Genomic DNA, 14,170 nt, shown 5'->3' with positions numbered 1-14,170 from the left:
CTCTGCATCCTCTTCCTGGAAGAAAATGATGGGCGCAGGGACATTGCTAAGATTTGCCGACCTGTATCCGGCAACAATAGGAGATTTTTCCTTTTGGTTCATTTTGATCACTGATAGAAATGTTAAGTCCTTCTCAGTCCCTGGCTTACCAGAGGTAGGGATCCAGAGTAAATGACACGCAAACAAGGTATTGTGTGATCATATACAGGGGAAGCCCAGGAGCACATCTCTCTCTCTGGGCTTTGCCCTCCCTTTATATAGAAAAGAATTATTCTTTTACAGACATGCGCACAAGCGCTCATATTTCACTATCTCTTACATAAACAATCTATACCAGTCTTTATCAGTAGAAAGTTACATCATCTGGAAGGTGAATGAAAGGCTGCTATTGAAAGAAGGAATGCACACATGATTACTTCCATAAAAGGAAATGTCAAGTCAGCAGAAATGTATCTTGTTGTAAGCGAGATTTCTCAGGAAGAAGACAAGATGGATTGTTTTAGTTCAGTCTGATCTCCACAATTCCCCCCTTTGACATTTTCTTTTATTTATTTTATTACCACAGGGCCAAAGACAAAGCCTTTATTTGGTATTACACATGTACATGCTTGTATTCAATAAGAGAATCAAATCTAGTATTAATTCTTCCGTTTAACTCTCGCAACCTTTTCTTTGTTTTGCAATAAGTACAGATATTACAAAGGGATAGCAAAATAAGCGCAATAATCAGTATTAGCAAAGGATAACATAAGAGAAGAAGGAAAAAAAACTTTATACTCTTGCATCTATTACACAAAGTTTATCTGTGCATACTGAGATACTCTTGAGCACAATCTGGAATAGTACGTATATGACTACAATAATCATAACTATATGTATTATGCTCTGCATAATCCCAGCAACCCACCCACCGATTCCTCTGAACCAGTTGGCTGGGTTAAGGAAAGAAAAGGTATCTGACCACCAGCTATCCTTATTCTGGTCATTGTCTTTGTCATACTGATCTCTGAGTCGTTGTACGTCTTTTAATTTAAATGTCATACTCATAGTACTATTCGGGTCTATATAATGACAGCAGGTGGGTCCGATGATTTGACACATACCCCCTTGTGAGGCAGTTAGGTAATCCAATACCAGGGTATGTTGGTTAGTGACTATTATAAGCTGATTCTGTACAGCTATACTAGTGTTTAGTATATCCAATATATCCCAGATCTGATCATCTAGATAATCCGTGGCTCTAACTAATTTATCCCACATCTGTGTTAACATAGGATAAATAAAAATGGTACTAGCAATTTTGTTAGGAATTCCCATTTGTACTATATGTGGCCTCCCCGAGGGACGTGGTGAGTTATCTGCAGCTCTTTTATACAGTGTGTGCTTGGGCACGGCTTGCATATTCACTTGTTTATTTGAAATTATGAATGTGGCCGGGGTTAGGCGTCCTAATGTACAAGTACCCTTTATACCTACGGGAAGCCATTTATATGCTCCTTCTCCGCATATCCAAAATGTACCTTCAGGCAGATCCCATAGAGCTGAGTGCTGCAATACCAATCTGTGAGCCAAGTCCACAAATCTAGATACATTCTGAAGCATACACCAAGAGGGTTTTTGTCCCAAGGGGCTACAGTACCCGGCTGCGGGATTCCCACATACAGGCATTCCTTTGATATACTCATTGGATTCATTACAAACCAGGTTCCCCAGCTTACTTGTACAACTGTTTGCATCACCTTGGGGGAACAATTTAGAATGTTTCCATTTTCTATTATGTATGTATCTTTCCAATACTACAGGTTTGAAAGCATCAGAGGGGGGGACGGTTGTACTGAAACTAAGCTGTAGATTTTCTGTGGGGACCTGTCCTAAATTAGTTAATCCAGTCTTATTTCTAGGTACCCATTTTCCTCCCCTAAATGCTAAATATTGTAGATGTGTGTTACTCCCTGAGAGATTACCCTGCCACCAAGGAAATTCTACCCATCCCACAATTGGTATGGCGATTGTAGTATTCCACAGCCTAGCATTACCAATTTGGTTGTTGGCCAGGTTGTCTGAACAATTAGGCCAAGCGAATATTTCTTCTGCTAATACGGGAACTGCTAGAAAAGGTATACTTGTGGCTGATACCGGCGAATGGGTACAGATCCAACAATCTGTCAGGGTTTGTGTATTGTTTAACAAGTCATGCACTAATTTTCTATGATGTTGTACGAATCTATTGTTCAAAGGGGCTAGAGAATTCAGTCTATCCCACGCCTCCGTTGAGGTTATCATTATTAACATCAATATCATGAGTTTATACTGCTTTTCTTGCAATGGCTTGCATGTATCCATGATGCCTTTCCTTCAAGCTTGACTGATGTAGGTGTTGTCAACAGGACTTGGAAGGGTCCGTCAAACCTTGGTTCTAGAGCCTTTCTGGTGTGTCTTTTTACATAGACTTGATCACCTGGTTCCAACTTGTGACTTCCTTCTGTGTTGTCAGGATCTGGAAGGGAAGCAAAAACTTGTGCATGCACCTTAGTTAATTGTTTCTGAAGATTTTGCACATAAGAAGTCAATGACTCAATATTTAACACAAGTTGCTGTGGAAAATAACATCCTAAATTGGCAGTCCTGCCAAACAAAATTTCATATGGAGACAGTTTAGTCTTACCCCTTGGGGTATTGCGTATTGAGTAAAGGGCCAGTGAAAGGCATTCTGTCCAAGGCTTTCCTGTTTCAGCCATGGCTTTCTGTATTTTTAATTTTAAAGTTCCATTCATGCGTTCTACCTTACCAGAACTTTGAGGATGATACGGAGTGTGTAACTGACTTTCAACACCCAACATTTTCAGTACATTTTGAAATATTTCTCCAGTAAAATGAGTACCCCTATCTGACTCGATCACTTCAGGGAGACCGTAACGGGGTATCAGTTCGGCAACTAGCTTTACAGCAGTGTTTTTAGCTGAAGCCTTCCGAACTGGATAGGCCTCTGGCCACCCCGAGAACATGTCCACACATACCAACACATACTCATACCCATTACTTTTTGGCAGCTGGATAAAGTCTATTTGTAATCGCTGAAACGGGTAGAGAGGTCGGACGTGGTGCTTCATAGGGGTCTTTGCTGTCTGTCCGGGATTATGTGCCAGGCATACAGCGCATGCAGCACAATAGTCTCTTGCATAGTTGCCAAAACCTGGAGCCAACCAGACTTGCTTTGCCAGTAGTGTCATTGCATTTGCAGACACATGAGTAGGGTGGTGCAGTCCACCAACTACAATCGGATACCAGGCTCTAGGTAGACATATTAGTCCATCTTTCTTCCAAATTCCCGCTTGTTCTTCTGCCCCTTCCTTTTTCCACCTGTCCCTCTCCTCTTCTCCTGCATCTTCCTGTGCTTGTCTCAGTCTATCTTCAGTATTTTCTGTGGGGTTTACAGTATGAACCTGTTGTAAGGGTTTGACAGCTGCTGCTTTGGCTGCTTTATCAGCCCTATCATTTCCCCTAGATTCCCTAGTGTCGAGTCTCACATGTGCAGCTACCTTGATTACTGCTACTTCTTTTGTTTCTTGTGCAGCCTCTAAGATCTGTTTGATCAGAGAAGCATGTTTTACAGGTTGTCCTGACGCTGTCATGTAACCTCTAGCTCTCCAGATTACTCCAAAATCAAACACAATACCATGTGCATACCTAGAATCAGTGTATATATTAGCTGTCTGGTTCTCAGCTATTTTAAGAGCTTCAATCAATGCTGTTAGTTCTGCTTCTTGTGCAGACTGTTTCGGTGGAAGTGGTTCTGCTTTGAGAGTTTCAGATTCTGACACAACTGCATACCCTGTATGGAAGTTACCTGTGTCATCTGCAAACCTACTACCATCTATAAACAGCTCTAAATCTGGATTTTGAAGTGGTGTTTCGGATACATTGGGTAAGCCTACCGTTTCTTGTAAAATGAGCTCTGTACAATCATGTGTGTCTGTAGGGAAAAAATTTGCGTGTGGATCAGTGTCCTTATTCCCCCCTTCAGACTCGAGAGGTAGCAGTGTAGCTATATTGAGAGTCTGAAGCCTAGCAAATGTGATAGTAGAGGGGAGCAACAAAGAACACTGCAGCCGCAAATGTCTGGCCATGGAAATGTGTTTTGGTTGGACCTGGTTTAATATCCCATAAACATCATGTGTAGTTTGAACTGTGAGTGGATACTCTAGGACAATTTCTGATGCTTTGTCCAACAATAGTGAGACAGCAACAACTACACGTACACAGGTTGGCGCTGCTCTAGCTACGGGATCTAACCTTGCTGAAAGATATGCAATTGGTCTTTGTTTCCCTGCATGCTTCTGGGTAAGAACTCCTGTAGCATGGGAATCAACTTCTGCAGCCATAAGCTGAAACGGTTTGGTGTAGTCTGGTAGCCCTAACGCTGGAGCTGAAACAAGGGCATCTTTTAATTGTTGGAACGAAATCTGACCTTCTTTTGTCAACAAATAAGGTTCACTTTTTACACAGTCATACAGTGGTTGCATTAGTTGACTTGCATGTATAATCCATTGTCTACAATGAGACACTATTCCTAAAAATGCTCGTAGCTGTTTATGATTTCTAGGCTCATTCATCTGTCTTATTGCTTCAGTTCTTTGTGGTGTAAGATGCTTTTTACCTTGAGAAATGCAATGACCTAGAAAGACCACTTTGGTCTGACAAACTTGTAGCTTTTGTCTATTCACTTTACACCCTTCTTTTTCTAAAAAACATAGTAAACTCACAGTGGACCTTTCTGCAGTTTCTAGATCTGGGCAGCAAAGTAGTAGGTCATCCACATACTGCAAAATTACTACCTGTGGTTCGGGTTCAAACCTCTGGAGGACTGTTTGTAGGGCATTTGAATAAAGAGTAGGGGAGTGTATCATTCCCTGTGGAAGGCGTGTCCACGCCAACTGTTTGCCCTTAAATGTAAATGCAAACAAATGCCAACTGTCTTGGTGTAAAGGAACCGAGAAAAATGCATTTGAAAGATCTATTACAGTAAATACTTGAGAACTGGCTGGTATCTGTGATAGTAACCTATGAGGATTGGGTACAACTGGGGTGATTGGATCTAGAACTTTGTTTATTTCTCTTAAATCATGTACCATACGATATTTGGGCATAGAACTCTTATCAAGAGTTCTCTTTTTGACTGGATACAGAGGAGTGTTAGCAGGTGATTGTATCTCTACCAAAACCCCTTTCTCTCTATATCCCTCTATCTGTTTTGTAATCGCTAGTTCCTGCTGGGCACTCACAGGGTATTGTCTGAGCTGTGGGAGAACAGTTCCTGGTTGCACAGATAGTTTTACAGGAGAGATATGCAATAGTCCCACATCGGTGTCACCCTGTGCCCACAGTGTTTCTGGGACCATTGAGAGGTCTAGATCTGTGGTGTACTCTTTTTCTTCAGCATAATCCTCAAAAGCCTGAATTCTAACATATTGTTCTAATGTTTCTGCATCATCAGGGATAGTCAGTATAACTGTGCCATCTTCCCTAAAATTGATGTTAGCTTCTAATTTCTTTAGGACATCAGTTCCTAACAAACATGTTGGGGCACCTCTGGCATACAAAAATCTGGATGCAAAACATTTAGGTCCTAATGAGACCTCTAGGGGCACAGTATATGGCAGTGTTCGAATTACCCCATCATAACCCTCAGCAAAAGTTGTTTGTTCTGAAATATCTTCCGGATTCGGAAGAAAATCTTGATTCAAAATTGAGGAAGTTGCACCTGTATCTATCAAAAATGGAATCTCTCTCCCCCCCACATTCACCTGTATCATAGGTCTTCTAGCTGGTAGGGAAGTTTGTAACACATCGAGTCAATCTGAATCTGGTATGGGACCATCTATGATGGTAGATTTCTGCTGGTTGTCCGTTTGGGGAGGGTTATTTCTGGGAACAAATTTGCCTGACTTTATATCTGCCAACTTCTTCCTGCACTCTCTTTGGAAATGACCTGGCTTTTTACAGTAGTGGCAAGGAAAGTTGTGTCTCACTCTTCCTCCTGTATTAGCTTGTGCTATTCTAACAGGCTTACGATTCTCTCTCATATCCATGACTATTCCTAAACATCGTTGTTTCACAATATTTGGTTGTTCAATTGTTCTCCAATCTGGAGTAGAGGATTTAAATTTTTCTCTGATTTTCGGATCTAGCCCCTCTATTAATTGTTTTGTAAAAAGTCTCCTTACTGAAGCATCAGTCAAATCCAATCCTTCATCCCTAAAGCTATTTTCTAATTCTTGACTATATTCTTCAATACTTTGCCCAAATTTCTGCATAATCACACCCGTAGATCCCCTTTCCCTCTGTTTTTCTCTCATGAAAATTATTAATGCCTCTGTGAACTGGGTACCTGATGCTTCTGTCTGTAAGGCACCCCCTTCTGCCACTGGTCTATTGGGCTGTAGGTGTGTCAATAATTCCTGAAAAAGTCCGGGGGACATTTTCATTCTACATAATTCTTCCCCGTCCGCCCAGACCCCAGCATGAGTCTGCATGATTTGTTGTATGTATTGTGCAAATCGGATGGGATATTGAGTGGGATCAGGCGCATTATGCAGGAGGGACATACCTTCAGCAGGGGACCAAGGAAAATACTGTCGGGTCTGGTGATATCTAGTTCCCATTACCCCGTCAGCACCAGGTTCCCTAAAGGGTCTTGGTACTACCCTAACAGGGGCAAGTACAGCGCCATGTCTAGGTGTACCACAGACTAGGCAATCATTTCTCCAATCTGGATTTTGTTGTCCACAGTGTGAACATACCCATCCTCCTACCCCACCAAGATTGGGATACAAGGTTGGAAATTGTTTTCCTCCTTCTGCTCCTCCAGATGGTACAAATGATTGGGCTTTTGGATCTAGGTAAGGTGGTGGGATTATGTCACAACTTTTTCCCTTCCCCATAATCCATTTGGAAGTGTCTGGATCATACTTCCAATTCTCCTCTTTAGCTGTTTTTGAGACCTCTATCATACAGTGTATGATTTCTTCCCACCCATTGTCTTTGATAATTCCACCTCGTTCTTTACTCAGTCTTTCCCATTCAGTGCTAAACATAAGTGCTTCTGAAATTCCCAATTTTTCTCTTACCCTTCTAATCTGACTTCTGACTGTCTTCCCACATCTTTCCTGTATGATATCTGCTGCTTCCACTTGTCCTAAGACGGTTTTTGTCTGTTTATTTCCCATTTTTCTTTTTTTTTTTTTTCAATATTAGCTATTTCTACCCCAGGTGACGTTTGGACAATCACTTATCCTAGGTGATGTCTCGTTGCCTTCTCTCCTAGGGAGCTAAAATATTGAAGGGCTGATCTGCTCCATTCTTTCTAATGTGCAGAATGTACTTAAGTGCTATTATGCACGCAAACAGACCCAGCAACACCATACAGATCACAAAACTTTCTGTGTCAGTTAGCATACTTGTCCCAGGCTCATGGACCCGCGTCCTGGGCTCATTCTATCAAACCTTATCCAGAAATGAAGGAGGTTAAGCACTTAAATGAGAGTCAAGCATGGGCGGAGGTCTCCCCGAAAGGACGCAACCACATGACCCAGTTAGGCTGACTTCCGTGTATAAGGCTTATACCCCAACTATTTCGGCTTATTTTTCTACGCACTTTTGCTCTTCTTTCACAACATACCACAACCTTCACTCTGTTCACACACTGCCAGGGACAGGACTCATAAATCTATACAATATAGTAACCCGAGTTTTATAGGTATCTACTCACTACTAGACTAACCCAGCGTGACACGGCTCATAGAGATCTTTCGGATAATACAAGGCAGATAAAAGAGAACTAATAATGTCTCTTACCTGGCCAGGTTTTTCAGTTCATTTGCCGTCCATTATCCCAGATCTCCATTGTCCGTATCTGCAGGTGAATCTCGAGCAAATACTCTCATCTCGGGTCCCTGTTCGGTGCGCCAAAGAAATGTTAAGTCCTTCTCAGTCCCTGGCTTACTAGAGGTAGGGATCCAGAGTAAATGACACGCAAACAAGGTATTGTGTGATCATATACAAGGGAAGCCCAGGAGCACATCTCCCTCTCTGGGCTTTGCCCTCCCTTTATATAGAAAGAATTATTCTTTTACAGACATGCGCACAAGCGCTCATATTTCACTATCTCTTACATAAACAATCTATACCAGTCTTTATCAGTAGAAAGTTACATCATCTGGAAGGTGAATAAAGGCTGCTATTGAAAGAAGGAATGCACACATGATTACTTCCATAAAAGGAAATGTCAAGTCAGCAGAAATGTATCTTGTTGTAAGCGAGATTTCTCAGGAAGAAGACAAGATGGATTGTTTTAGTTCAGTCTGATCTCCACAGACACTATCACAGTGATCAAAATTAAAAAAAAAAAGTAAATCAAATCCCACCCTTTGTCACCCCCTTAGTTAGGTAAAAATAATAAAATATTTATTTTTTTTTTCCATTATTTGAAGTTGGAGTTAGGCTTACGTAGTTGTGGGGGTTGTGGTTAGAATTAAAGGAAACCTGTCACCCCATTTTTTCAGTAGGAGATAAAAATACCGTTAAATAGGGCCTGAGCTGTGCTTTACAATAGGGTATTTTTTGTCCCCTGATTCCCTACCTATACCTTACAAAAGTTGCCTTTTTCGCCTGTCAATCAGGCTGGTCAGATCGGATGGGCGTGGTCACAGCGCTGTTTCTCCCCCACATCTTGCTTATGTTCCCGTTGGTGGCGTAGTGCTTCTCGCATGCGCAAGTGCCGAATGCACTGCGCAGCTGTAGAAAAAGAGCGCGCTCGCCGCTATTCAGCGGTTTCTCGGTGGGCGCGGCCATCTTCCTGAGGCCGCACGTGCGCAGATGGAGTCTCCTCCTTCCCGGGGCTTCAGGAAAATGGCCGCGGGATGCCGCACGTGCGCAGATGGACATCGCGGCGGCCATTTTCCTGAAGCCGAGTTCGAATCTCGAGCTGAATTTACACTGCAAGATAATCATGAACAAGCTTTCCGAAGAACGCTCATTAACGATAATCTTTCAGTGTAAGGAGGTTGGCAATCACTTGATAATCATGTGAAATTGTTTGTGCAGTGCAAAAGATCATCAATCTCGGTGGTGTATAGTCCTGTGTAAACAGAAGTCGCAGTGCCAAAACAATGATAGATCTCAGTGCACACAGGCTATTACAGGTTGTTCAATGTGAATTTATTAGTGTGCCAGTGTAAACAGGCTATTAAACAAGCATGTATCTGGTAAACGTTTACTGATCTGCAGTCATTTTGGGCTGCTGACTGATCACTTAAATGGACCATTATTGTTGGCATAACACTAGACTCATTGTAGTGCTCGCCTTTTCTTCTCTGGACAATCTTTCTTCCAGATCTCAAACATATGAAGGGGCTTCATCAGAGACAGTTTCAGTCCGTCCTTTTTTGTTTTTCTAGTAGAGAAGTGGATTCCTTGCTGCCCTTGACATCAGGCCAGCATCCAAATGCTTTGCCTTACTGTGTGTCTTGATGCACTGCCATACCGCTATTCCGAGGCAAGCTCTGCACTGGGGTTCAACCAATCCCATAAATGAATCCTCTTTAGGATACTTTCCTGGCACTTGCTGAACTTCCTTGAGCACACTGAAGCTTTCTTTATAGCAATTGAAGCTCTTTGAAGTTTTTGAAAATGTCCATTTCATCTGATCACTCTTCATAACAATCTAAAGTTAATGCAAATTGCCTCTATACAAACTGAAGCGACAAACTATGTGAAAACCCCAAAATGTTGTCCACAATTGTGCATGTAGACAACTTAGATTGGTAACTTCATAGTGTATCTCAATGATTTTGTCAGATTCTCAGGAAAAGGACCAGCTGCTTTGGGATCCTAACATTCTACCAGAAAGAGAAGTGGAGAATTACCTCAGTCAGGCAGCGGAGTGCCAACACCGAGTTGGTGGCAGATATAGCCAAAATGAAGGAACGGTCAAAGATAACGAACAGGTGAATGTGCAAATGTTTCTGGTGATGTTTTAAGACTCTTGCTGGTTTTGCCTTCTACCATGGCTTTAAATTTGCATCCGGTTGCTTCACTATTATTTGCATTCTGATTAATTTTATCCCTTTTTTTCTCTTTTGTAGGCTCTCTATGAATTAGTGAAATGTAGATTTAACACAGATGAGGCACTACGAAGGCTGTCTTTTAATGTCAAAGTTGTACAAGGTGAGTAATATGTAGTCACATATTAAAGGACAGCAAAATGATTTTTGTTCCCAGTTCTGCCGGAACTGGGCACCATGAATCTTTTAGCTGATTCCTAATGGTTGCAGAAATAATAGTGAAAGTTTTTTATAACCATATCTAAACATGATACAGTTGGATATGAAGTCTACTCACCCCTGTTAAAATGCCAGGATTTTATGTACAAAAAATCATACCAAAAAGAAACCTTTCAGAACTTTCCCTACCAATCTGTACAAATCCAAGGAGGAAAAAACTGAAATCCTTTATCAAGAGGGGAGAAAATAATAACTTAAATACTGTAGTTGCAAAGTGTGTGCCCCCTATAATTGGAGATGTGCTTGTGTTCAGAATTAGTCAATCATTTAGACAGCTGCATAGCACGGACGAGGATCTCAGTGCAATGCTCTAACTTGGTGTTTCTCAACTCCGTCCTCAAGACCCCACAACATAGGTGATGGAATTAATTCTTGAGCAGGTGATGAAATTATCACCTGTGCAATACTAAGGAAATCCTGAAAACATGACCTGTTGTGGTGTCTTGAGGACTGGAGTTGCGAAACACTGCTCTAACTGGTCAGCAGCTCTCCTAACCTGAGCGCTTGGGTCAGTTGCGCCGCTATCAGTCTGCGATGCGACTGTTGTCTGTGTTACACAGCAGTCTGACTACAGCCTTAAACTAATAATAAAAAGTAGTCAGTATACAGCTGCCATCATTTACCCTCTTCACCCCGAAGCCTGTTTTCACCTTCCTGACTAGGACAATTTTACAATTCTGACCACTGTCACTTTGAGGTTATAGCTCTGGAACGCTTCAATCAATCCCACTGATTCTGAGACTGTTTTTTTTTTTGTGACATATTGTACTTCATGGTAGTGGTAAGATTTGTCCAATATGACTTGCATTTATTTGTGAATATATCGGACATTTGGTGAAAATTTTGCAATTTTTATGCCCTTAGACCAGAGAGTTGTCACACAAAATGGTTAATAAACAATATCTCCCGCATGTCTTTACATCATCATCATTTTTTAAACACATTTTTTTTGTTAGGAAGTTATAAGGATTAAAAGTTGACCAGCGATTTCTAATATTTCCAACAAAATTTATAAAACCTTTTTTTTTCAGGGCCTCACCATATTTAAAGTGACGTTGAGGGGCCTATATGACAGAAAATACGCAGAAGTGACACCATTCTAAAAACTACACCTCTCGAAGTCCTCAAAACCACATTAAAGCAATGTGGTAGGAATAAATGAATGTTTTACATTTTTTAACAAAAATGTTACTTTAGCCCCAAATTCTTGGATTTTCACAAGGGTAACAGGAGAAAATGGGCACAGTTTCTCTGGAGTACTCAGATACCCCATATGTGGGGTGGAAAACTGTTTTGGGGGTACAGCTCAGCGGGGGAAAGCACCCACCTATTGCCTTTCTGAACACAAAATTGGCTGGAATCGATAGCGGACACCATGTTGTTTGCCGAGCCCTTGATGTGCCTAAACAGTGGAACTCCACACCCCTGGCACAAGTGACCCTTTCTTAATGTTGCTTTAGCCCCAAAATTTTTCATTTTCACAAGAGGGAGAAAATCAACCCCAAATCTTGTTGTGCAATTTCTCCCAAGTACACAGATACCCAATATGTTGTTGGAAACTACTATTTAGACACAATGCTGAACTCCAAAAAGCAGTGACATTTTGGAGCACAGACTTTGATGGAATGATCTGCGAGCGCCATGTTGCATTTGGGGAGCCCCAGATGTAACTAAACAGTGGAAATTCCCTGTAAGTAACCACATTTTGGAAACTACACCCTTCAAGGAATTATTTAGAGGCACAGTTATAGTAATGATGATAATACTTCTGATTCTGCTGATGTATGAATTTATAATGTGGTGTTATATGTAAGTTGTAGAGAATACATCAGATTATAAAAGTGTATGTCAAAAGGGTAAAACCTAATTTTATTAATTTATGGACGGATGGTACACTTTAAAGCAATCCTTAATGCAAAGGCCAGATTTTTCATGGCTGGTTTCACAATAGTAATTTTTTCTCCTTTCGTATTTTCTTCCTGGAGCATACTCTGCACTTTTTTTGTGTTCTTTCCTTCTCTGCAGTTTATGGAACCTTGCTGGGAAAATATTGACCTGGTACAATACGGGCACCTTCCGTTTTAGAAGTACGGGGGCCCTCACCTTCTTGACTACTAAACATTAAGGGCCTTTATGACTACCTCCTGAAAATTAAGGAAGTACCCATACAGCCTGCGCATTGAAACAGCACAAAAGCATTGTACAGTGCCCTCTGTACAATGTTCATGGCCAACTTTTTTCTACCATACTTCAGCTTTTCACGTGGAATTGTATGGATTGAGGACCTGATCTGAGAGATCTACACCCTCATGAACTTATAATCTAGGATACAATCTGGCTTTGGGACTTCTGTGGTGGTACCTGGTACAGTGACAAGAGAGCTGTTGTCACTGTGTATAGTGGTCAAGATAATGACATCCCTTTTGTCCTTATACTTGACCGCCAGCACCTTGCTGCTACATTGGGCAATGCTGTTGCCCTTTCTCAGCAATTCCCCAATTAGCCGCTTAGGGAGTCCTCATTGATTTCTTAGCACGGTACCACAAGCAACTGTATGTCTTGCAGAGAGGGTCGTGAAGAGTGGGATGCTGGTGTAAAAGTTATCAATGTAAAGGTGATAACAATTATCCAGCAGTTGGTGCAGCAATTCCCACACAGTTTTCCCACTCGCCCCCAGGAGAGAGGGGCATTCAGGAGGGTCAATATGGTTGGCTTTCTCTTCCTAGGTCCTAAATCTGTGGTATACCCTGAGATACTCTCACACAGCATGTGCAGCTTAATTTTGTACCTGGACCTCTTACTGGGAGGTACTGTTGGAATTTTAGCCTTTATCTTTTTGAAATGAACCAGAGATTCATCTATAAAGATGTCCCTTTAGGGGGTTGTATGCCTGAGCAAATTTTCTGCTGAAGTGTTCAGTTGCTGGTCGAATTTTCTATATACGATCAAAGTTAAGATTGTCTCAGGGAGGACACAGGGCATATCCCTGTAATGCAAAAATTTGGGGATTGCGTCAAATCATGTCGTTTTCAAGGCCACACGGAATACCGGTGTGCTGTAGAGTAGATCAGTACTCCAGTATTGGGTGTGGGGGAAACCAGGTCGAGTTGCTGCAAAAGGCATTTGGAAACTGCTGTGGTTCACGCAGACAACAAGCAGAACAGGATTGCACTGGTCACTATTTTAAAATCTTTTTTTTTTCAGGTAACAGAAGATCTAGACAACCGCTCTGCAGGCCAGATCTGTGGAAAAATAGCGTGCAGAGCGTTGATCGTTATTTTAGATGCACACTTTTGGCGCAGAAGGATCAGTAACTATTGTTAAGACAATCGGTGCCAAAAGGGTTAATCAACCGATCACACCATCTATTTTGACTGCAGTGATTGGGGCTGTCTGAGACTGCCCCAATCACGGCGTGTAACATTAATTTTTTGTCTTTTTTTTTATTGTATTTTTTATTTTATTTTATTGTCAAATCGTGTGATTGGCCGGTAATTCTGCATTTGCTGATACGGATGGGGGGCGGTACAGCAAGTGCTGGTTCTGTACTGCAGGTGACAACAATTTCCCATATTCTTCATGTGTTGCCAAAGCCTACATAATGTCTTCAAAACCATGTGGAAAATAGTTTTCTGGTCTGATGAAAGCAAGGTTAAACTTTTTGGCCTTAATTCCAAAAGGTGTGAGTGGCGCAAAGCCAGTATTGCACATCACCAAAAGAACTTCATACCCAAAGTGAAGCGTGATGGAGGCAGCATTATTCTATAGGGCATTTCAGCAGCTGTACTTAAGAATAATTCCAAATATTAGCCAGTTTGGCAACGAAATGA

The 14,170-nt window shown here is 41.5% G+C and overlaps 1 protein-coding gene across 1 annotated transcript in view; it reads left to right on the top strand.

Annotated features, from left to right (window-relative positions):
• Positions 1-14,170, top strand: part of LOC138676744 (mesoderm induction early response protein 2-like) — a 182,088-nt gene that overhangs the window by 125,217 nt on the left and 42,701 nt on the right. The window contains exons 8-9 of the mRNA XM_069766355.1: positions 9,856-10,004; positions 10,143-10,224. Coding sequence (XP_069622456.1) covers positions 9,856-10,004; positions 10,143-10,224 — 231 coding nt within the window. The remainder of the gene's footprint in view (positions 1-9,855; positions 10,005-10,142; positions 10,225-14,170) is intronic.

The sequence above is a fragment of the Ranitomeya imitator genome, chromosome 1, assembly GCF_032444005.1.
Source record: "Ranitomeya imitator isolate aRanImi1 chromosome 1, aRanImi1.pri, whole genome shotgun sequence".
Taxonomy (NCBI): Eukaryota; Metazoa; Chordata; class Amphibia; order Anura; family Dendrobatidae; genus Ranitomeya; species Ranitomeya imitator.
Note: the sequence above shows the minus strand (reverse complement) of the source record. Positions and strands in the feature narration are given on the sequence as shown.